The 25,704-nt window shown below is 41.3% G+C and overlaps 1 protein-coding gene across 6 annotated transcripts in view; it reads right to left on the reverse strand.

Moving 5' to 3' along the window:
- GRHL2 (grainyhead like transcription factor 2) overlaps window positions 1–25,704 on the reverse strand; it is a 72,551-nt gene that overhangs the window by 18,629 nt on the left and 28,218 nt on the right. For 5 of the 6 annotated variants that reach the window (XM_042786173.1, XM_042786172.1, XM_042786171.1 and 2 more), the window contains 5 exons: window positions 20,369–20,463; window positions 8,709–8,867; window positions 3,049–3,136; window positions 2,822–2,961; window positions 583–614 (listed from right to left, as the gene is read on the reverse strand). In XM_042786173.1, coding sequence (XP_042642107.1) covers window positions 583–614; window positions 2,822–2,961; window positions 3,049–3,136; window positions 8,709–8,867; window positions 20,369–20,463 — 514 coding nt within the window. The remainder of the gene's footprint in view (window positions 1–582; window positions 615–2,821; window positions 2,962–3,048; window positions 3,137–8,708; window positions 8,868–20,368; window positions 20,464–25,704) is intronic. The other variant, XM_042786174.1, reaches the window with a different exon arrangement.

The following is a 25,704-nucleotide window of genomic DNA, read 5'->3' on the forward strand; positions in this document are numbered from 1 at the left end:
TTAAAGCCCTTATTTCATGACATCTCTAACTATTTTAGGGACTTTCTGCAATTATTCCAAGTCCCTGCAAAGCCAGATAAGGGATGCTCCCATTTCTAACCTTCCCTTTTCCCAGGATCTCTCATTCTCTTTCTACCTTTCTCTTCTGGAGCTCAGGCATTCCCTCTGCAGCTCCTGTATTTGTAGCCAACACACATGTGCACTGCTAAACAGTTTTCAGTACTGCAGTGAAGTTCAGTGCTTCATTAAAAAATTCCTGGTTTTTAAATTATTTGAGAACCCTTATATATAAAAGTCATTTTATTATCAAATACATTGTCCTGTCCCTATATTATGGCTCTTTAAACTGTTTTACTTGGAAATGTAGCAAAAAACAGATATCAAAAGCAGCCAGTTCACATGAAGGAAAAGGAAGTTGCCATAAAATAAATTCCCTCTAACAGTTCTACATATTACTCACCTACTGGTAGAGATGGGAGAACATAAGGAAAGGGGATTAGTTTTATCTGATTTTGTTTTGTGCCTGCTTTCTATGAGTTTGAACTGCTAACTACAAAGCTTGTGAAACAATAAATGTCTTACCCTTCTCTCTCATCATCTGTATTATAGTAAACCTAGAAGGATGGAAAAAAAACCCAATTATTTCCAAAACTCAGACACGAGCTTAACAGAATAACTTAAAATGGGAGAAAAGACAGTAAGTGGTTTGCCGTTTTTAATCCATTAAAAATCCTTTTCCTTCTATAAAACATAAACATCTCTAGTTCTAATTGTGATCTGGAAAAAGCGTGCCTTAGAAAAACTGCTGTTGATTATCATCTGGTAGAAATATATCAAGGCATTTTGACAGACATTGCGCTGTCCTCTGGTTTAAATCATTTTCCCAACTATTTTACAATCCTTTAAATCAGATCACTACTTACCTAAATTACCCCTAATACAATTTAAGCCACAACACTCACAAGCTTTTGTATGTATTTAATACTGTCTGAAAATCTAATTAAACTATAAAGACCAACATTAAACTACAGGCCTAATGGAAAAACAAATGCTAATGGTACAGCTGAACTTTTTTACACAGGCTGTGGGCAGAAGCCCAAGTCCAGACCGTTGTTTTGTGTAAATCAGTACAGCTCACAGTCACCAGGACCAAATTTACAACAGCAGCAAATGTGGCTAACAGTAGCAGGGAGGTATAAAATCACAGTCTGTTGTTAAAGGCTTTACGGAACAGTCAGCCAAATTCCTCACAACGTGCCTGCACCACGGGGCCACAGCAACAAGTGCACCAGCATTGCAGCTGCTGAGCTGCAGCGCAAGCGTGGGGCAAAGACAGGGCACCGGAGGCAGAGCAAGGCATCTCAGGCAGGTTTCCAGCACTTGTGCTGCCAAGAACCAGAGCACCTCAGCTCTCAAGGGGAGCCTTCACTTCTGAACCTGTACAGTGAAAATTGCTCAGAGGGGTGTGTATGTGAGCAAAGCTGGGGTCTGTAACTCATTCTAAGACCAGAACCTGAAAGTGGTGGCACACTCATAATAAAACATTCATAAATAATAAATTATTGTCATAATAAATCATTCTTATATTAAGTAATACACAAAACAATCAAGAAGTTCAGGATACCAAGAATGCCAATACTGTAACCCACGTAGCAGCAAAAGACAGGGCTGAACACTGCCTAAGAGCTAGCAGACTGGTGTATCTTCCAGTTAGTTTAGAAAATTATTTACAGGATTACATATACTAAAGAATGTTTCTCCTGTTTTGAGAAAAATCCACATTCTGATTTGAAAGCCGTGAGGACAGAAGGTACCCAGCACTGATATGTGAGTGGGTGTCTTTCCAATTTTGGAGAGTAAGTCAGTGACAGCTGTGATTGCAATGTCTGCGCTCTTTGTGCTTTGCTCTACCACAATTCTGACTGCTTTAAAATAAATGACAATTCCAACACTCAGTGTCATTTAATCTTCATTATTTTAATATTCTGCAACAAGATGCATGTAAAATTTCCTCATCTGCTATTTGTCTTTATAAACACATGCATAAAGGTCTCATTCTACTCCCTGAATTGTTAATAAATAACAGTTCATATTAAAAAAATTGTCAGACCTGACCCTCCAATTCAGGTTTGCAAATTCCAAGCAAGCAATACAGTAAGTGCTGAAAGAGTCAAGTCAGCAAAGACTTCCTCACACTTCCTGGTGACAATGACTCCATGACTTCTGCACTAAGCCAGTACTGAATATTAACATTAGCATGACAGATTTTTACTTTCTAGAGTGAAAATATTTTCTTCCAAGGAATTCCCAGATCTCTAGGTGATGCTGACAGAAAATGGGCAGTGGTGTTTAGCCTACTCTTGATCTCCTAACACATGTAAGATCTTGGGCTTTGTTTCCATTGTCACAAGGAGGGGGATCTCTGCTGCCACAAGGTGGCACTTCATTTCATCAAGACAAATAACACATTCAAAACCAGACTTCCTTTCAGTCACAAATCAACCTTCTATTTCAAAATTCTCAACTATTTGTTCCATTCATTCTTCCTAGCAAAAGAATGGCATAACCATAACAAACACAAACTAGTCAGTTGTTAATGAAGTATAAACTCCTTTTCACACCCAAAACTTGTAAAAGCACTTGTCTCTTATAATGTCTTATAAATCCCTCTCTAAGTGACCCACCAAGAGTTCTATTTACCAAAATAAGAGCTGAAACCAACAGCCCCCAGGAACAATGCTTTGTTTTCCTAAAACCTTCCTCAGAGCACACGTGGATGGATGGCAGGTGGGCACCGGCTCATCTCATTATAATTTCCTACCTGTCCAGTTCTTTGTAGGTTCCCAAAGTGAACATCTGGTATGAAGAGAACTGGCTGGGAATCCAGGTCAGCCATTGTTTTAAAGAAGGTAATATCGCTCTTTTTTTGCAGAGGGAGTGCACTCAACTTCCCTTCAGCTGCTAGGAGGACCACAAAGCAACATGGTTATGAAAGGAGGCATTTTAAGCATGACTCAGCCCCAAAGCAGAAAAGCCCGCCTTACTCACAGTTATTGCATGAGGCTTGGGATGCCTGGCCTTTGCCTTTCTTCCTGTTCTGCTTTCTCTCTTCATCTCGGATTTTTCTTTCTGCTCCCTGATGCAAACAAAGAAAACCCACAGATATTATCCAAAGAGGAACCACCATCAGCATCGTACCCTGTGATGCCTAGAACTACAGCGATGGACACACCAGAAATGCTGAAACAGAGACTGGTTATCCCATTACAGATAAATCTGTGCTGATTGTTGGGAACATGCCAGCTTCAGATCCATCACCTGTGACCAAAACTCAGGCTGGCACATCCAGCAGCACCCAGGGCTGGCGTCAGCAAGAGGGACATATCCACATGCTGGCTTGGAGGAGACGAGATGGACGGCTCAGGCAGCGTGCAGCCTGTAGCAGGGCTGTTGCCACCACAACTTGCACAAAGGGCATCCCGAGCCCAGCGCCTCTGCAGTGGACAGAGTGCTCGGGCCAAACACTTTGCCTATGTACTGACATCAAACACCTGCAGGATTGCCATCGTCTTAGATTGTGTCTGTGCTACGCTCTTCCCTAAACTCTCCTCCACCTACCTCACCTGGGGATGGCATTGCTCCACTGTGGCCAGCTTTGTAGAGGTCTTTTGATATTTGCCAGTGCAAGAAGGCTATGCTAACAGCTTGCCAACAGTGCAAGCGCTCTTACAGAAAAATACAGGCATTTCAAACAGGAAGAAGCCCTCCAGAAACTGGAAAGCAATGTAGCACTGCCCTATTAGGCCCCAGGAACTCCTGGGAAGTTGCAAGCTTCTGTTATGTAAACACACTCTCAACAAGTTTAGAAAATAAAACTTGTTATTGACATAAAAACCAGTAACACCTCCTTTGAAGTTCTTCTAATTTACTTTATAAATACGAATAGTCATGCTGTGAAGGGTATTAAAGATCCATATGCTCCCAGACAGTCAGCATGCAAAATTAAAGATTTTTTTCCAAATTAAAATTAGAAGTTTCTTTAAAAGAAAGGAGGGAGGGGGAGGTAGGTAAGGAAAGCCAAAAATATCCCCTCAAGATGGCAAAATTGACACATGAGCCAATGAACCAAGCTTGAAAAGAATGCAAGAAGAGATATACTCCTGGCTGTGATCTATCAATAGATTACCAGAAGTTGAAAGAGGTGGAGAAACAAACAGCTCTTTAAAAAACATGAGGGCGTGTAACAGAAACATTGCCTCCAAACCCAGGTCCCAGTCCAGTTGTCACTGACCACAGAAGCCACTGGATTCAGAGTCATTCCCTTACCAAAATTGTTTTTAAGGGTACATTAGTATCTTTAAAGGCCACCTGTTCTTTGGCAGAAAGGAGTAAAAATATGCCACACAGCCACTGTCCTGCAGAAGGCCCCTCCCTGAGAGCCCTGTGCTGCACAAAGTGGCTCTGCCAGGCAGCCACAGCCCTACCCAGTGCTCGGCACTGCCGCTCTGCTGCTCGCAGGCTGCGGGATGAACCATGGAAGTAATTTCATTCACGGCAGCAAGTGCAAGTTTCCTCTCAAGAAAGCAGAAACTGAGGACTTTTCCTTTTATACACAATAAAAAAATATATGTTTTGCTGATTTTTCTTTGATATTGTCTGTAACTATGAACTTGGTCAAGCTTCACAGCTTTGTCTTCATTCACTTAAGGCAAGACACCCCCAAGTCCTCTGCAGAGCAGGCAATCTCTGAGCAGGGCAGCCACTCCCACAAGCCAGTGCTTATTTGTGCCACAGCCACTTCACAAACGTGGCAACTGCAATACCCACAGAACTAGCTACCAGCCCTTCGGAGCTAGGAGCATCCCACGTGCCAGCCAAGCCTACATGATGCCTGCCATTGCTGTAGGTGCTGAGACAATGGACCACAGTAAGATTTTTGCATACCTGAGCATTTCTGCTGGACAGTTTTCACAGCTGAGCTGTGACACATATCTAATAAATCAGTTTCCATATCTCTTCAGGACAGAATAAGAAATAACCCTCTCACAGGGGACTATAAATGAGGCTCTGACCAGCCAAATAATCAAATGAGTTTTTCATTATTTCAGTGATGTCTGGACTTGTATAAATGCAACGAGTACTTCTGCAACTAACCATTAGCAAAACACAGCCTATGAATTTCAGATGATTCAAAATATTTTTTCCCAAAGTCTTCAATTCATTTAAGCTTATGTCTTACATTCTAGCTCCAGCCTAGCAAAGCCCTTACCATTGTAAGGACTACTCATCACCACTATGAAGCTCATGTGTACACCTATTTCTAGTTCAAGGCCAAAGTGTTCCACGTCTGGTAGGACAGGTCCATAGACTTCATACTTCTTCTCTTTAAAGCTGAAGATTAATAGGCAATCAGAGTTTCTCAATACCCTATGATAATCCACTTTCTCTGTGACGATCCATACTGAAGACAAGAAGGCAGGAAGCGCATATATTCCAAACAACATGCAGTTTTTCAGAGTAAATAAATCAAAATTAATTCATTTGATTGTGGAACAGTGTTATGGTATTTGCCAAGTCAAATGCTTCTGCTTCTTTTCAGTAAAGCTACTCACATACAGAAAATCAAAATATCTTCATACACAGTGGCTAAAGCATCTTGAAATATATAAATATAAATAGGCCTGGTAGCAAGTTTCCCTGACAACCTACTTAAGGAATAAAAATTATATTCTCTTATCATAATGCAGTATCAGTGGTCTGCACATGATAAAAAGACTGCAAGGGCAGAGAGAATTAGCACCAAGAAAACAAGATGTGCACTGTAACAGTTGCTTTGAAGATTGCCTACTGGTGGAAAATAAATATGGACAAAAGATTGGAGACTGAATAGGGAGCAAGCACATGATTACAACCTTTGCAGCCTTTATCTCCATACATTTATGTCACAAAGCACACATTGGATCTGAGTCAGTGCTGCTCTCTAGTTTATATGTAAATGAATACTAAGTTTAAGCAACTGACTGAGTAAATACTAATATATATAATATGCACCACTTAGCTAAATGCAATTTTATTTCTTTAGGGATACTCTTTCCACAACAGCTAAGTTGTGTTTCAGCTGGAGGACATTAATTTATCAGCAAATGTTTTTCCTAAAAACTGGACACCTCTACCTGTGATTTATCTAAGTTAATAGACAAACACATACTGGTCCTAAAGAGGCACCATCACTGCAGAAAAAACATTTGTAAGAACACTGTCAGGCACAGAAATATTTTTTCTTCCACATTTCAAACTAAGATACATTTAATAAGATAAAATAAGATACAGTACTCAGGCGGGAGGAATTTACTGTGCAGGTCCTCTGATCTAGATGATTGTAATAAATCAGGCACTTTTCTCATCAGCTTCTCTTTGGGGTTCTCAGACTGGGGCATAACGGTGCAATTCACACTTGTAAAACGTATAAAATTTATTATATATGTGCTGGGTTTTTTAAATGGCCCCATAATATTTCCTTAATTGATCACGACAGAGAGGTGGGCAATGATTGTCTCGCCTTCACCACCTTCCTCAAACAGGCAACAAACCCTGTCCTTGTCACTAGAGGGCGAGTCACAGACTTGAAAGACAAACTGAGCCAGGACCCTCCATTTAGCAGCGTCTCAAACAGTGACAGGGTTTTATTTTGGCATCTGGGAAAGATGAGGGCACCCAGCCCCACCAGCTAACTTCCTCTGAGCATGACAAATTCTCCCAGTGCCACAAGCAAGTGAAATTCTCCAGCCATTTGTTTACTTACAAAAGCACCGCCACAAACAGATGTTGGTAAAGATACAGCAGTGTAAGTGAGGGCAGAAGCAGGCCTCAGCCTCTTCCCAAGTGCCAATTAGCACAAACTGTCGTGTGAATTGACCTCAACAATTTTCATTCATTTTCATGCATTCAACAAATTTTCAGCCCTGCATTGAGTTACAAAGATCTGTGTACATGTATGCATGTATACATTTATATTGTACATATATTCCATTATTGATACCCTTGAGTCCTCCAGTTCCACTTTCAATATAGGTTTGATGTAGATAATGTTTTAACTACCCCTGTGATCTTTTCTTCTGCTTTGAGACAGTTTTGATTAAAAGACTCAGCATTCATTTCTTGCTTTCTAGTCTGGATATTCAAAGTACCAATTAAGCCAATAGATGAAATGAACATGTATTATTCAAAATATCCACCAGTTGTGTCTACAGATCACCCCTGATGAGTTTGTGCTCTGAATTTCCTTCCTGTTTTTAAATAATTCAGATTTTTCTAATTGCTTTTCAAAAACAGGTAGATGAAAATGACATGTTACTTTGATATTTATCAAGTTTTTAACATCCAGCTGTAGCTTCAAATCTCTAAATATTTGACATTCAAAGTTACAATTAAAAGCATAGCATTTTGACTGCAAGAAGACTTCAGTGCATACATTTACATTCATTACTTTCAAAGTTTTTGCTCCACTAACACAACTGACTGATTAGCCCTCAAGATCCCATTGTCAAGACAGCAACAAGGGAACAAACTGAGAAAAGGGAAGGAGCAGCAGCAGAGAGAGCTGGAACAGTTGAACTCTTACCCTTTCCATTAAAAAGTTAATGCTACATATTGCCTGGGGCATGGCCTTTTGCCTTTCTACTTCCACCTGTAAGACGGCAAGACTAATTTGGATAAATTTCCAAGTCACTTAAATAGATGTGGGCTCCCGAATCCCTGAACCTTGACTAGAATCCAGGCATCAGCTCCCCCCCAGAAGATCCTTCCCAGCAGGGATAAAGTCATCAACAGGCAGGTGTTAACACAACTGAAATGTGGTCATGCTCACATCTAAGAATCATCACTGACATAACATTTCTGAGCAGCTGTTTCTACTTGGTGATATATACAGTTGACCATGACGCTGTCAGACTCAATAAGGCACAATCTATGTTTTGGTGCTGAAAAATCGTAACAGTTCCCACAAAGGAGTAGGGAAACGCATTGTAAAAGAAAAAAAAAATTGCAAAGGAGGGAGTGAGCACACAAAAAAATAGTTGCTGAACTACAAAATGGGAACGGCTAATGTATTTTTGCACTTAACTTCTAATAAGAAAATCCTAGCAGCATACAAGTCTCATTGAAGCTTCCAAAATAACAGCTTGTAATCAAGTAGGGGGAAAAAACCATCAACTGAATCACTGGGACTCAGTGTTTTCCATTGTATCATTAAAGAGAGCTTAGCAGGCCTTTATGGAAAGGTGCATTTCTCTGTCAGAGACCTCTCCACAAAGTTTGCACTTTACCTATCCTGCCTGTCAGAGCCAGAAGACTCTGTTGGCACTCAGATTGGCACCTGCGTGAGCCTATGGTCAGCACTGACCTTCCAAATAGAGATCTTTACATTTGTACTTTCTGTGACTTTTTTGATATTCCTGTATCATGACTTATAACATGCTGTTCTTAAACAGTCCAACTATTGCTCACAAGTTGAGGAATCACAAGCAAAAAGGCTGCAAAGCAGTAAAATAATTCAATGATAATCTGTTAGATTTATGATATAGCTAGTCCAAATTTTACCATGAAACACAAATCTTTGGGGAAATAAAACCCACTTAACTGTGTCTAAAATACATCAAAAATAAACTAACAACGCTCCTCTATCCATGGCAAGTGTGCTTTCCACTTACCTTGTCACAAAAAACCTTGATCTGGCAGTAGGCTCGGTGGATGGGTTTATTGCTGCGGTTGTTGTAGCTGTATGTATCTATCTGGATCATCAAAGGAAGCCCTTTTACACCTTTTTGTGAGGAGAAGTCTGTGCTCAAGCAATTCACTGTGATGAAAATCTGCATACCAGAGAGATTACTTTTAAAATGTGGTGCAAACAACTATTAAACTTCTGAAAACATATGACAACAAATGGCAAATAAAAGCAGATACCCCTCAAAAAAAGATATTTTAATTCAGCTATGATCCACACTCTGGCAATTCACACAGTTATTGTCCAGTTCTGTCCTAAATCCAACAAAAATGCTCCCATGCTGGGAAGACAGACAAACTTTTAAGGCATGTATTAGTGCTTAAGTTTGGGTCAGGAGCTCACATTTGAGGTGAATCATTTGATTGTCCCAACTTACCATGCTTTGCTTCACACCAGAGTGCTCAGAGTGCATGAGCTGGATTCTTTTTGGAAGAGTCAGACCAGAAGATGTGTCCTAGGAACACACCTCACATGCTCCAGCTTCTAATAGTTGCTCAGTCTGTGGGAACTGACTAAAGATAATCTGAGATAAAACCTCCTAAAATGTGCCTCACGTGGATGTCAGGTCTTTAGCCCTGACTTGTTTCACTCTACAAACCTGCTCTGTATGTTTGCACTATTTATTAATATAGACATAGCAAGATCATCTTGCATTGTCCTTTCCAGCTGTCTTTTCATCTGGCTTGTTCTTCTGACAGCTCAGAATTTAAATTCAGTGTGGCCAAAGTACTACCCTTTTTTTTTTTTTATTTGACAAATACTCTTCATATCCTCACCAGCAGTACCTCTTCTTCCAATCCCATCAACAGATACTCCTGACCTTCACTGTCTTTCTTTAATTTCAAAAATGCATTTCACCCTGTCTTTCAAACTGGACAGGAGTTTCTCAAACATTTATAAAACTACTCCCCGCCTCTTCACAAAGTCCCATGTAGTGTCCACACAACTTGACATTTCCCTCAATTCCTAGCAACTCCCCTGCCTGCCTTTGCTTCAGAAATCCATCTCGTACTTTCCTTCTATGCCTACTTATGTCTGTTGATAGTCACTAGTCATCTGCCCTCTAATCTCCATCAGTACCATGGGACAAGGTGTCTCATCTACCATGTGTTTGTACAGGATCTGGGAGAAGGGTCTCCCAAGGACTATTCTGATGCAAAGCAAGCATTGTGAACTGAAATATCACTGATATCTTTCAGTCAGGATAGTGTGCGTGAAACTTGAGACATGAAACAAGCCTCACATTCACAAACCCTGGTCCTCATGGGGGACTTCAACCACCCCAATATCTGACACAGCAGGGCATAAGCAATCCAGGACGTTCCTGGAATGCACTGATAACTTCCTCCTCCAAGTGATAGAGGAGCCAACGAAGAGAGATGCTGTGCTGGACCTTGTTCTCACCAACAAGGAGGGGCTGGTGGGGAATGTGAAGCTTAAGGGCAGCCTTGGCTGCAGTCACCATGAAATGGTGGAGTTCAAGATCCTTAGGGCACTGAAGAGGGCACACAGTAAGCTCACTACCCTGGACTTCAGGAGAGAAGATTTTGGTCTCTTCAGGGATCTGCTTGGTAGAGTAGCGTGAGATAAAGCCCTGGAGGGAAGAGAGGCCCAAGAAAGCTGGGAAAAGAGAAAATTGGGTAAGAACACCAGGAGGCCTGCATGGATGAACAAGGAGCTCCTGGACAAGCTCAAACACAAAAAGGAAGCCTACAGAGGGTGGAAGCAAGGACAGATAGGCTGGGAGGAATACTGAGAAACTGTCCGAGCAGCCAGCAATCAGGTTAGGAAGGCCAAAGCTCTGGTGGAATTAAATCTGACCAGGGACATCAAGGGCAACAAGAAAAGCTTCTATAGGTATGCTGGTGATAAAAAGAAGACTATGGAGAAGGTGGGACCTCTCCAGAAGGAAATGGGAGGACTGGTTATCCAGGATGTGGAGAAGGCCGAGGTATTCAACAACTTTTTTGCCTCAGTCTTCACCAGCAAGTGCTCCAGCCACACTGCCCAAGATGCAGAAGGCAAAGGCAGGGACTGGGAGAATGAAGAACTGTCCACTGTAGAAAATCAGGTTTGAGACTACCTAAGGAACCTGAGGGTGGACAAGTCCATGGGTCCTGAGGGACCTGGCAGATAAAGTGGCTAAGCCACTATCCATCACATTTGAGAAGCTGTGGCAGTCCGATGAAGTTCCCACTGACTGGAAAAGGGCAAACATAACCCCCATTTTTAAAAAGGGAAGAAAGAAAGACCCACGGAACTACAGGCCAGTCAGTCTCACCCCTGTGCCTGCCAAGATCATAGAGTGGATTCCCCTGGAAACTATGCTAGAGCACATGGAAAATAAGGAGGTTATTGGTGACAGCCAACATGGCTTCTCTAAGGGCAAATCATTCCTGATAAATATGGTGGCCTTCTATGACAGGGTTACAGAGTCAGTGGATAAGGGAAGAGCAACTGATGTCATCTGCCTGGACTTGTGCAAAGCATTTCTAACTGTCCTGCACAACATCCTTGTCTCTAAATTGGAAAAACATGGATTTGATGGATGGACCACTCGGTGGATAAGGAATTGGCTGGATGGTTGCACTCAGGGTCTTGCGGTCAATGGCTCGATGTCCAAGTGGAGAGCAGTGATGAGTGGCGTTCCTCAACAGTAAGTACAAGGACCAGTGCTGTTTAACATCTTTGTTGGTGACATGGCCAGTGGGACTGAGTGCACCTTCAGCAAATTTGCTGACAACACCAAGCTGTGTGGTACGGTTGACACCCTGGAGGGAAGGGATGCCATCCAGAGGGACCCTGACAAGCTTGAGAGATAGGCCTGTGCAAACCTCATGAAGCTCAACAAGGCCAAGTGCAAGATCCTGAACATGGGTCAAGGCAATCCCAAGCACAAATACAGGCTGGGTGATGAGTAGATTGAGAGCAGCCCTGCAGAAAAGGACTTGGGGGTATCAGTGAATGGAAAACTGACTAAGAGCCAGCAATGTGCGCTCACAGCCCAGAAAACCAACCATATCCTGGGATACATCAAGAGCAGTGTGGCCAGCAGGTCAAGGGAGGGGATTCTCCCCCTCTACTCTGCTCTCACGAGACTCCACCAGGAGTATTGTGTCCAGCTCTGGTGCCCCCAGTGTAAGGACACAGACCTGCTCAAGTGGGTCCAGAGGAGGCCACAAAGATGATCAGGGGGCTGGAGCACCACTCTTATGAGGACAGGCTGAAAGTTAGGGTTGTTCAGCCTAGAGAAGTGAAGGCTCTGGGGAGACCTTATAGCAGCCTTACAGTACTTAAAAGGGGCCTACAGAAAAGATGGGGGAGGGACTCTTTATCAGGGAGTGTAGTGATAGGACAAGGGGTAACAGTTTTAAACAGAAAGAGGGTAGATTTAGATTAGATGTAAGCAAGAAATTTTTTAATGTGAGGGTGGTGAGACACTGAAACAGGTTGCCCAGAGAAGCTGGGAGGTTTCCCCCTCCCTGGAAGGGTTCAAGGCCAGGTTGGACGGGGCTTTGAGCTTGATGTAGTAGAACATGTCCCTGCTCATGGCTGGGAGGTTGGAACTAGATGATCTTTGAGGTCCTCTCCAACCCAAACCAGTCTATGATTCTATGAAACAGGATTAAAAATCCAATTGTTCTTCCCAGTGAGGAGTATGTGCATTACATAGTAATTTGGGCCAATTATGTATTAATCCCATTCTATTTTTCACTTTTCCTCAATTAAAAAAAAAAAAAAAACACAGAAAAACCCAAAACTGTGAACTAAGGAAAGGGATAGAGAAAACCACCAGCATGTTTTTCTTGAACCAGGAGGATGTGAAACTGGCTCCAGAAGAATGAGCACACTCAGGAAGGAAGAGATCTCAAACAGGTCTCTCAAACAGACCTGATGCACACCCTGCTGGGCAGAGGAGAGGCCGACAGGCCCCTAAGGTCTGGGAAGATTCAGGAAGAGCATGAAGGAACACCTCCCATATCCAGAAGCAGGGAATAAAAAAAAAAAACACACACACACAAAAACCACACACAATAATAATAAAAAACAAAACAAAACAACAACAAAAACAAAACAAAACAAAAAAACCCACCAAACAAACAAAAAACCAAACAAAAACAAAAAACAAAACCAAACCGTTTGGGTGACCAGAGTGCAACATCCCTAAAAGAAAGGCAGCTGAAAATAAAAAGGGCTCTGGTAATGCTGGTGGGGGGATACTTTACCCTAATGGCAGAAGTTAACATTTACAGTCAGTTTTTTTTTACATGAAGCCAGAGCAGCTTGTTTGCCTGACTGAGCTAATGGCCCCTCCACATTTCTGCTTCTGATTGTATCACAGAGCTGCATTTACAAATGAAATAGTTGAACTTTAACTGCGGGGAGAGGAGGGAGGTGGAGAAGGGCCCGAGGTGAAACTCTGATTTTGAAGCTGATAGTGTTATTTCTGTTTCAAATTACAACTTGGTCTCTTCCAGCTCCAAACTCAAGAGTGGATATGGATGCATATGCCTTTGAAATATGATGGCCTGAATTTTCATTTGCCTTCGGACTCCTCTACAGTGTCAGGGCAATGCTTTAAAGCGTGCAAACACAGAGCAGTGGAATGAGGTCTGGCATAAAACAGAATCTGGTCTTGCTCTATTTTAGCCCATACTTCTGTACAGGGATTTTCCAAACTGTACATTAAAATCTAAAAGCAGACATGCAGCCTTTGCACTGACCCAGCAGTTTGTGCATCTACCACCTTTGCTGCACACTCGGCTGAGAAGTAAAAAAAGATCTTGTCCCATCTTAATCAACTACAAACACTGTGTCATCTCTTCCGCTGCCTACAGAAACACAGAGCAGAGTAGGAGCAGCTAGGGAAGACAAACTTCATCTTTTCAAGAGTCCCCATACAGCAATAACAGATTATTCAGCATGAATAATAGATTGATGCTGTAAGATTCAATATCTTTATCCTGACACTGTAATACATCAGGATCTCTCTGAGGAGCAATGACCATAAGTTCAAGTGCATGAAGTGTACTATACTTTCTGTCATAGCATTTGCACCTCAGACATAAGACAGATGGATTTGAATTAGCACAGATCATCTAATTTGGGGAAATTTGTCTCCACACAATCTTCTATTAGTTTTCCTGTAAAGCACAACACCAAGTATGGATTTGGAAAACATGGGGGGTGTGCACAGGGAAGGGGAAGAGGATGCAAGTTTTGTTACTCAAGTTGATCTTAGGGGTTTTTTTCCTTTACATGACTGAAGATTTTGCACCAGTTTTAACACCATGGTGCAGCAGGCTGCTGTGGTGAACAGGACCTGGGGAACCATCTGCACAGTCCCATTTTCTCTGCCCTTGCTCTGACCAGAAACCTTCACCTCCCCAAAGCAGTGGCCAAGGAATGCCGCCTGCTCTGAGCAGCAATGATCTCACCTGCCTGTCCAAGCACAGCCTGCTTTGCCCTTTACAGCCCTTTGCAACTCCTGTCTGTAATGCGGGTAACTCCCACTCTCAGTGAGACAAGGAGGAAAACAACCTCACAGGCAGCCACTAAAAGATGAAGTCCTGCTCCACCTCTCTTGGAAGACACTCAGGTTTAGATCCTCCTTGCTCTGGTGTCTGGCATGGTAGAGTTACATGGTTAGAAAATGTAGAGTTAAGCAGAAATGACAGTAGCAGGAGTAGAAATCACTGCTTTTTTTTTTCCCCAGGGACTCGTCTACACTTCACTTAGGACTGTTTTAATGGATGTGACTATGGATGTATCTGAATTCATTTATAAACTTTTTTTCCTGTGCAAACTGGATTTTAGAAATGTTATGCTATCAAGAACATGTTTGGTTTGTCGTTATAGTGATGTCTTTTTTTTTTTTTTTAAATGTCAGCATATCTTAGATTAGAGCAATTAATGACAGAGTTCCACCCATCTAGTCTCCAGCTCAGGCATGCCATTGGCAATGAAAACTAATTTGGAGAAACATTTGGTGCCTGAGAAAGTTTCAAAAGTGGCCTAAGATAACGACAACTTTTCTGTTTGTTGTAGAGCATGTCTAGAAAAAGCACTGTCTCTTTCGGGGAAGGCACTCCTCCACAGTGTAGCTGTTATTATGTGAATTACTGACTGTTTGTTAAATACTGCAGCATAATTAGTGATGTACAACACACAAACACAGTAACCTGCCTTAAAAGAAACCAAGACTCAGAAATGCACTTCCCCTTTTATCATTTAATCCAGCCAACATGACTCCTGCTGCGGTCTCTCAGCTTATACACTTTAAAGGTCTACAGTTACGAAACTTCTAATATAAGCCTTTTATTACTATTTACATTTCTGGCTCCCATAGTCTCAGAAAGAGCCAAGGGCAGAAGGGAGGGAAGTGTGTGTTATAGCACAAAATCACAAACTTAAAGCAATTTCTCTACTGAATACTGTCAATACATAGAATCTACACCTGGGCAATGCGTCTTTAAAAAATCCTGTTTTAAAAGGGTTCATCCCTCAAGACTGTAACAACAAAGAGTTAAGTGACTTGTCTCTCAAATGACTAACATCAATCCCATCATTCCTCGTATACACAGAAAGTGTGGTTTTATAGTTTCTCCTGCCAGCCGTTACTTTATAAATCCCATACAAAGGTAAAACCTTTGTTTTATTTCAATACAAATGTCTCCAGCAAATGTTTACACTACTCTTTTGAAGCTTCCTCAACCCACACCACACCCTGGCAACTACATAAAAATGCCATTTGCCTTGAATCTCAGATGCATACTTACCAAGCCATTTGTATACACTGAAATTTCAACGTTATTTGCAACCACAGGTTAACTCTTCTTTAATAGATACATGTGTGTGTGTGTGCATGCCTGGCAGATACACACACACACATACATACATATAAATATATGTGTGTTTTTTATATATATATATATATATATATGCACGCTTGTACACACAGACATGGTTTATTAAAGCTGCTGCCAAATCTAATCCTACATAATTTCTGGTACTAACTCCCCAAAATTAAGTATCTTTTCCTCCAATCTTTAAAATTTTAAGAGTAGAAAAATATTAATTTCCTCCCTAATTAAATTAAATTTGATGTAACTTAGGAAGGAAATTAATAATTAAGAATAAAATTATTTTTATACTAGTCAAAACCTGTCCTAAATATCACTAGCAATATTAACAAAAAATGGATTGTCACAATACAAATCACTTCTAGACGCTGTGCTGCTCTATAAGATTGAATTTACCATTGTGACTACTGGAATCATAGCTCACGTTAGCCCACAATATCAAAGAACCTAATCCTGCAAATCACTCACTCATTGAAAACAGCTTATTACTGTATGGGCTATGCCAAAACTCATTAAATAACTGGAAAGGTTCCCAGAGGCTTCAGCATGCTTCGAATTAAAGATCTACATTTCAGTTAAATATAGAAGGACAATGATTGCATGCAAGTATACACAACAACTGCACAGCACATAAACACTGTACACACCAAAAAAAACATGTGCCAACACCTGCATGAATAACATATCTGCCAAAATGTCTGTTTAGTGCATGTCGAAGTTGCAGTGCTTAGCAGAAATCAGTAGTTTCATGATATCACAGAAAAGTATTTTTTGTCTGCTTTAACGTGACATTTTTCTTTAGCAAGTGTTCACTGAAGTCATACCTTTGAATTTAAGGTTAAAAAGTACTTTCCATAAAAATATAAAATTAATATAGTTTCAGAAGTAGAACCATCCTAACCATTTTAAATTAGCAAAGTAGAGAGAAGGCATATCTCCAAGAGTTGGTATAATTTATGATCAAGATCTTCTCTTTTGACCAGACTTCTGGTTCTTAATTATCTTTCTTGCAGACTAACTTCTACCAGCAATAAGACTGCAAGCAGGCAGATGTTTGTCTATTAAAAATTAAGCTGAGCTCTCTGTTCAAAAGCCTCCACTAGAACTTTGTCAACCAGCCAGATACTGAAGCAAAATCTTCTGTAGGGCAACAGCAAGGCAACTGCCTACCTTCTAGTATATCACAAAAAGACTTTTAAAAGATCATTGCAAAGTCAGCCAGTTCTTGTTAATTGCTGTTTGTTTCCTCACCTTTTTTTAAAGAACTCCTTTAAAAATACCAAATGTAGCATTCAGGTTCAACCAAAGGGAGCCAACAAATCACCTTGCCCATAAACGTTGTGTATTTACACATAGAAGTAAATATGGGAGGGAAATAAAAATGGACTGTATAAAAAGTCTTCTTCAATTCCTACCTCTGCTTCCTTACTGCACAGTATTTTTGTCTCAAGGAAGCATAAGGAAGAGTGTGATGTGGCTGTAGACCCTTCCCCTCATTTCCCTGTATCCAGCTCTGAACCACAAGCGCCACGATGACCTCTAGACAACCGCCCCAGCAGAAAAGGATGTTGTTTTAGAAAAAAGAAAGAGTGTGCCAGGCCCAACTCTGCTCTGCCAGAAGGCAAAAGGACTGCTGTTGTCGATCAGATACAGCAGAGGAAACACCAGCAGCATAGTGTTTCTGACTGGTCCTGTTCCCTTGGTCCACAGAAAGTGAGATTATTCCACAGCTCAACACGTGCTGTACAAGATCCCCTTTGCCACTGATTTGTTCATCAAGCAGCACTTGGAAGACAAGGGACAGAGCACAGGGAGCTGGAGCCAACACCCAACCCAGTTCCCTTCATATTACTGAGGCGATGAAGAGAGGCCTCTGCCTGTACACTCTGAATGCCTGTTTCTTCCACACAAGATCTAACGAAGATGCTGCCTTACAAACCCTTTGCAGGCTCACTGTTAGCAGGCAGATTCTGGCTGTCAAACCCTCACTGTTATACCCTCATCCTGAAGGGCTTCCAGGAGGAGGGTACTGCTCTGCTTGTATGTGGGAGGAGAAATCTGGCTTTAAATCAGCTGCCCTCCAGGTGGAGTAGGAAAGTGAGAAATCTGATGTTCCAGATAAGTCTTCCTTCCTAGATGCAGGATTTAGTCTCCCAGGAGAGACAGGGATATTTGGTTAGGTGATTTCTGCTTCTTCTGTTTGATTTTTAAAGATCACTCCCCTGTGCACTCCCAACGACTGCTCTGTTTCCTTTATTTCTTCCCGGGCCAGTAGAGCGCTTCATCGCATCACATCTCAGAGGCCCTGGAAAGAACTGCTCTGTGCCACTTCTGTCAGACTCAGAAGAGAAAAGTCTTTGTGCCTCTGAGGTTAAGTTTTAATCTTGAAATTGTGGTGAAAAGGGAAAACAACACTGAGCAGAAACAATGGAGCCAGCTGAAAGATCATCGTTCAAAAAGCTTAAGAAAAGAGAGTCTGTAATTAGGCCTTGAAATTCTTCATCTCTCTTGGATGAGGTAATTGCTGGAGAAAAAACAGCCTTCAGTGACGTACTCAGAGTCCACAGCTTTCAACCACCGCCGGGGCATTCTACGGGAATCCCCAGACTCAGCGCAACTGGTTATTGTATCAGACTCTCCAGCAGGAGCAAGCATGTGGGTACATGTACGTGTGCGCAGGAAGGGAAACATTTTAGTGCATGCTGATAAGCTTTCAGGTACAACTTGATTTACTCTTGATAGCCCAATGCCAAAGCATGTTATGAATCCTCTTACTTTTATCAATACATTTGCAGTTCAAGATCCTAAAAGATCAGAGATTTGATAGCTATCTCCCAAAATAAATATGTATAAGCCAATTTGCATTTTAATGACTACTTCCTGCAGAAATACAAACGGCTTTCTTAAATTTCACTCCTAGCACTTTTTAAATCCAGCAACAATAACAGAATCATTATTTTTAAATCTTACTATGTTATATTTCCAGTGATCATTGCAAAAGTTGTGTTCTTAATGTTCCAGCATCTAAGGCAAGAGCAATGTGAAGGGCGTGACATTAGAACAAAATGGCTGAGGACAACACCTGACATTAGTGGATGTGACTTTCTTGCTCCTAGATCAGTATGGTGTCTTGCTAAGCCTGGCTTGCAGCTGCAAATCTGTTAAAGAACTGCCAGTCCTGGCAATGGTAGCTGCTGGTGGGATGAGACTGCCATGCTCCAGCCCTGGTAGTGCTTCTGGTAAAGGTCCTTGGGAATGTCCGTTCTGTTGGAGATCCCAAACCTGTATTTGCTGCATTTGCTTGCATAACAATCACACGCATACAATGGTCATCTGCTGTGACCACAGAGGACTACATACCACTGTATTTTGAAATGGAATCACGTAATAGGGGAGTATCTGGGGTGGTGAGAATGTAATCATTACTTGAGTAAATATAGCACCATTAGCAACTGGGCCAAGTACAACTCTGTTTACCAAGGCCAGCTTTTGAAAGAGCTAGGTGCTTTTCAGAACTATTGTATTTTCGTTAGCATTCTATTCTTTTAAAATATGCATCAGAGATGAAAATCCCTGTTACTACAAAGCTCAGCACCTTCAGCCAGCCAGTCACGACAGTGAATGTTAATGCTACCACTTCGTGCTCAATGCAATCTCTCACAGGACTCACTCGATGTAATCTCTCTAATGCTCTGTTAGAAATACAGTGGGGAATTGTCCAAGAAGATGTGTCTGTTTTTGAAAGATCCTTAGCATTACTTGAACATTGGGCATTTTATGTTCAACACAAAATCAGTATCAGGAGTTCGCTAAGCTCAACAGTATTTGCTGCTTATTATTTCTACATCCCCAAGAGTCCCACATTACCCCCACTCATATTACACAGCCTGTTTCCCTTGTTGTTTGCTTTCCAGGGGCCAACTTCTTCTTATAATTACCGGCAGCTTTTCATTTCTCTTACACTAGTCCAGGCAGCTGAAACACTCTGCCACCCTTTGGATAACCGTATCTATAAGAAACTTGTAAAGGTGCTGTGCTGTCTTGGTTTATAGGTCCACTGTTGCAGACACATCCCTGAATGCAAAACCCCATGTCTGAGGGTACTTGACCATTTTAAAAAAAAAAAAAAAAAAAAAAAGACAGAATGCACCAGTCCTCAAAAATACATTGATTCTCAATTGCAAGGACAGTCTGTGCAATACTATAAAAAAATAACAGCACAAACACAAAGGAAGGTATAGTCTAGCTTACAGAATATTGATTATTGGAGTTGTTAATAGTGTAGAAAAGAACTTGGTAATTTAGAGAAAGAAAACATTCACCTTGTGTCCTACACTGACTTTGCAAGAAGGAAAAAAACTTCTACTGTTTCTCAGGCTTGACATATTTTAAATGGAAAATCACTGAGAGGCCACAAGTAAGAAACTACACTGTGAAAATCCCCCAGGTTTTCCTCAAAACTACATTTCTATTTGTCAGTGATATAGGTGTGAATCCAGTATCATCCCAAAAGCCGTTACATACCATCTTGTCTTTTACAGATGGCCAGAATCCCTAGGGTCAATGAAAGACCACAGTTTGCCTGGCTTTACAGAGGCTGAGCTCTCTCACCTCCATCTACCCTGCTTATGTTTTGTGAATGAGGAAAGAGGAAAGAAGTAGAACAGTGACTAAGGATGGATGGTACTTATAAAGGAATACCATCTGCATGGCTTTTCCTCACCTTTGCTTCCTCATTGACATCCCAAGTAAAGGACACAGCATTGAATGCGATTTCTTCAATATTCCCAATGGTATTAAAACTCTCCTTGTAATCAGCTGTAAAAAATAGCAAACAAACAAAAGACTCATGAAAAGGCTTGAACTTTCTCTTTTACAATTCATAGTACATCTTTGCTTTTTCAGCTGGGTTGTCTAATGCATCAAAACTACCTCCTGTATTGTTTATGTTGAATTATTAATAATCTTAATTGCAAAGAAATAATGTACTTCAGCTTGAGTCTCATGCATAATACTTCACTAGCTAATGTTCTTGCAAAATACTGCTTGCTCTCAAAAAGGAATCAGGGTGACGGTAGCAGGAATGAGTGGGTGCATTCATTAGTTTGGCCAAGGAATGGCCAAAACTGGAAAATTAACTAAAAGCTATTGAAACATTTAAAGGGTCTGTTCAGACCTTCACATAAACAAACAACATCATGATAAATCCTAAGGAAGCCTTCTAAAAGGCTAAGAGTTATCACTGGAGGAAATAACCAGTAGTGTAAATTTCTTGCCCAGCCGTTTCACCTTTCCCAGGAATTACTGCACTGGATGATGGATTTTTTTTTTTTTTAATAAATAAATAAAAAAGGAAAAAACCCACAAAACAAAAATACCACCACTAAACAAAGAACCAAAGACACAAAGACCTTTTCTCCAAAGTGTGTACGATACTAAAATAGCAAACAAAGTATTTTTAAATTGTCCAACTACAGTATCTGCACCCTCTTCTCACTTCTTTCCAAATGGCTGTTGGTATCAATAAACTAGCATTTCAGAAGAAATGCAAAGCAAGAGGGAGGAAGTCCAAATTTCAAAGATGATCCAACCCTCCCCCCAAAACAGTAAGAGTGAACAGACACCTTCCAGGTCGTCTTTATAATCAAAAAGGGTAAAATGCTCCCTTTTTTCTCCCTTTGTTAGCCAGTTTAACATGCTTTCTTTGTTTTGATGTCAGATTAAGAGAAAGACCAGGTTTGTAAGGAGGCAATACCTGCTTGATTAAAGGAACTTCCAGATTGCTCACGAAAATGCATCAACTCTCTCTGGGACATATACATTTCCTTAGAATCCCTCGAGGGCTGTAATTGGACTCGGTGCCAGAGGACTGAGATTAGGTCATGCAGCAATCTTGATCTAACCCTCTGCCCAAATCTGTGCTTCAGAAGCACACTGTTTCTTAGCTTTTTAATCAGTTATAGAAAGAGGATGCTTTTGTGTTTTATAAATGAGACACCCAAATGGTTTCAATACTCATTTCCTTTGCCTTTCCAAAAATAAACTGTTGGTCTCTCAAAAATAATTTCTAGGTAGTAACTGTTTTAAAATCATTGATAACAAAACCATTGCTGCAAGGAGAATTATTTAACATTTGAGACATGCAATCAATATACTTTTCTCTCATCTGAAAGACAGGGACGCAGGCATTTCTCTGGGCAATTGAAACTGTATGCCTGGGATACATGAATGATTTTGAATACAGTAAGAAATTCATTGTTCTGACCATAGGAACAGCACAAGATATTCAGTGATGCAGCAAGTGAGCATGGTGTTTGAAAGGGCAGGCAGGCTTATCATTCCTGTCATGAACTCAGATCTCCTTTCTAACTTAAGTCATTGGCTTCGGTATCTAAATTCAGAGTGGGGATGCAAATGAGAGGAATTAGAAGACACATAAGTAGTTTAATATGCATGTGCACACATCCACCCACCCCTTAAATTTATGATTCACCAGAAAGTGCCTCGTGCAACTGACTGCTGCATATGGGCGTGCTGTGTAGGTGCACTTTGGAAAGACATGAACAAGATGTCTTGCAAAGACACATGTTTTCTTCTCCTAAAAGGCTGTCAGAACCTCACATCCCACCAACTCTTCCCTTCCCCCAACACATGCCTTCACTTCCTTAATTGCCATCCACAAATCTCAGAGTGTCTATGTGACATGCTGTTTAAAAGCAGAAGTGCATCCTATTCCCCTCAATTTACAGATAATTAAAGAAGGATCCTCAGTTGAATAAGAAAGCATTTATATCCAACGATATTTGAAAGCTCTTTGTGTGACTACAATTTTTCTCTGCTGCTGCGAGTTTCCAAAAATAGAAAATTGGGGTTCTTCAATATGCAAGAAAATGGCTGTACAGGAATTATTTCCTCTTTTCTGGGGTAAACTGCATATTAAACAATGGCAAATTTCAACATTAAACACTAATAATTTGCATGCATTACATACCATTGTGCACATAAATAATGCAAACTGTACTAAAAAAAAAATATGGGCAAGACTCTAGAGCACAAATAACTGCAATCTAAAGCTTCCACACCCACTCTCTATGTCCATGTTTGAACCTCTTCCAGTATTTGTCAGATTATGGTATTGATTCTAAATAGCTAATGTTTGCTGCAATCTAGTATTGTATTCTTTATTTGATGTTATTTTAAAAAGAAGAACTAATGATTCAATGTCACTGCACTTGGAAGCATCAGCTTTTTTTTTTCCCCCTCACTCATGGTAAAAACACTAAAAGTGCCTCCCCGCTTCTTCAGAAAAATCCGTAACAGCACATCACGTAATTATGGAAAACACCTTTCCTTCTTGCTTAGTAAGTGTCAAGTCCTCAGGTTTATTCCTCAAGCACTACTGACTTGCTTACATGTAAGTACATGCTTATCCTATTAATATCAATGCATCTTCAGACTCAGTACTGCATCTAATCTATTCAACCATCCTTCCTCCCAGGAGGTGCACCAGTCAGCACACAAAACAAATTAAAGCAGTGACCCCTGCGTGTCTGGAGTGAGGGAACAAGTCACTATTTTCTCTGATCTCCAGAATATAACTGCAGGCCAGAAGGCAGACACAGACCTGTGCCACTGGGGTCATCGCCCCTATCTGGGGGCTGAATAGTTGGACCCCAGAACTAGAACATCCCAAATTCATTTGATCCTCTGCCTGCTGAGGACCAAGTCATGCTCTAGCTTAAAAGTTCATTCATAAACAATTAAAAAGGATTCACAGACGTTAAACTTATGCTACAAACATCTCTGAGTTAAAATAATAATAATTATTATAAACATCTATGGAACAGGTTACACAGATTCACAGTTATTCACAGATAGTTTTAAAGGAGCCTAATACATGATTAACCCTTTATACATACTGTTGATAGTTGCAGTGAAATCCAAAATAAGAGAGAAGTGGGGCTACCAGCAGATTGTCAGACTATCCCCTGAAGATGGGACAAATCTGATACACACCCCTGTCCATAGCAAGCTTCTCTCACTGCTTGTTTAAATGGTTATCCATGGTGTATCCTGGCATTTGCTAATCTCCCTCATAGACACCTAATTCTCTCTGCTAACTACACAGGGCCTGGACACTAATTCAGTATTCCTTTACAGGATCTGAATTTTTACTGTAAGGGAAATCTTCATAGAGCTACAGAATAATTTAACCTCCAGGGGTCCCTTCCAAGCTATCTGGTTCAATTTCTACCCTACTCCTGCCCAAAGCAAAGCCAACTTCAAATTTAGATGCAGTTGCTCAGTTAGATCATCTGGTTTTAAAACGGGAAGATTTTGCTAAATGCAGCTTGATGCTTGTATGGGAAATGTAGCTGGGAGACATTCTGCCCTAATAAGCCCAATATTCACAACGTAAGTCCCAAAGAAAATGAAATGTACTTCAGAAACACTGTAATTGGTAAGAGCTAAGGCCATATTTTAGTTGTTCTCAAGAAAACACTACTGAGCAACATCTAGGTCTTCCTTCTGAAAACACTGAGGTGAACTGTGCTCTTACAGTTCTTACATCTGACAGGGAACGCTGTATCAGTAAGTCTTTCTACATTGCGCTTTGCACATATTTGCAGTCCAAATAAAAAATACGCACCAGTGTGCCTCTAAAGTTAGCACAGAACTATTTCATCTCAAACTAATAGAAACATAAGAGACATTCACTTTAACACAGGTAAACACACAGCTCATGCACAGCACTTGTTTTGCAGAGTGCTATTTTACAGAGTATGCATCATAAGCTGACTTGTTCAGGTAAGGGGACTGAAATGTGCTGGTACACCAGGAGTGTGGTGGAGTCAGAGGGTGTTGGCACTGCAGTGGAACGAGCTCCTCAGCACATACCTTCAAAGGTATGAGCATTAGCACTGCAAGCTTGTAAGGACTAGCACAAAAAAACAGGCAGCCTTCAGAAATAGCTGTGACGTGGCATACTTGCTCTCTTTTAACGTGTCATGATAGGAGTCATTTGGCCTGGGGTGTAGATTTTACTGCCTTTACCACCCCAAAGGACAAAAAAAAAAAAAAAAAAAGAAGTTGGGGAAACAGTTCAGCCAGAACTATGATGATAAGACAAGAAGCAGAGAGGAGATTCAGGAGGAGCTGCTTTGACAAAATACACTTGACTTTAAATAATGCCAGCCTCAGTGAAGGCTGCAGCATTTGAAAGTCAAAAGGCACTGCATGAGTAGGACCACTTACGGATTGATTCCCTGATCACCCTGTTCAATCACCCCTGACGTCTTGCAGTGCTCTCTCCAAGTAACCATGCTTTTTTCGCGCCCCCCCCCCCCCCCTGCCCCCCTCTCATTCCTGCCATTCAATGGTTTGGTTCCCTCAGGCGGTCAAAACAAGATAGACTTTGTCTGCTTTGGTCTCGCCGACTCCTTTGACTGGAATCTGCTGCAGATGGCTGCATGTGTAAACTGCACGTGGGAGGGCAGAAGCGCTTGATGTCTAGACACTCCCACAGATTTCAACTTCAGGCTCCTTGGCAGCAGGTACATGTTCTTCCTCTGCTAAAATCTCCCAAGTATGCAGATAGGGCAGTTGTGGCTGAAATGGGCTTGTAAATACCTTAGATGGGATGAACGGTAAACAGGTCTCTCAGGACAGCACACCAGAGCTCGCTGCTCCCTCACTTCTCTCTGACAGTGACAAAACTCAAAAACTTGGGGGGTAGGAGTCCTGTGCGCTCCTTTGCAGTCACCATAATGATGGCATCTTCATTCTCAGGCTGCACATACACATCAGATTAACTAACATAACTGTTATGTGGGCTGCTACAGTTACTGGATCAAAGAGTGGATGAGCCTTTGAAAAACTAAAAAAGGAAACAAACATTCTGCCACTCCTGAGGAGGTGCAGACCTCAACTTCCCAGCAGCAGAAGGTGGAATACCATTAAATACGAATGCAAGGGACAGCTCTTCTCTGTGGCTGCCGAGGACCATTTGTTCTGCATGGTCTCCATCCTGCTTCACAGACCCCATGGCCCAGTCCTAGC

The sequence above is a fragment of the Tyto alba genome, unplaced genomic scaffold (assembly GCF_018691265.1).
Source record: "Tyto alba isolate M040663 unplaced genomic scaffold, T.alba_DEE_v4.0 Super-Scaffold_9, whole genome shotgun sequence".
NCBI lineage: Eukaryota > Metazoa > Chordata > Aves > Strigiformes > Tytonidae > Tyto > Tyto alba.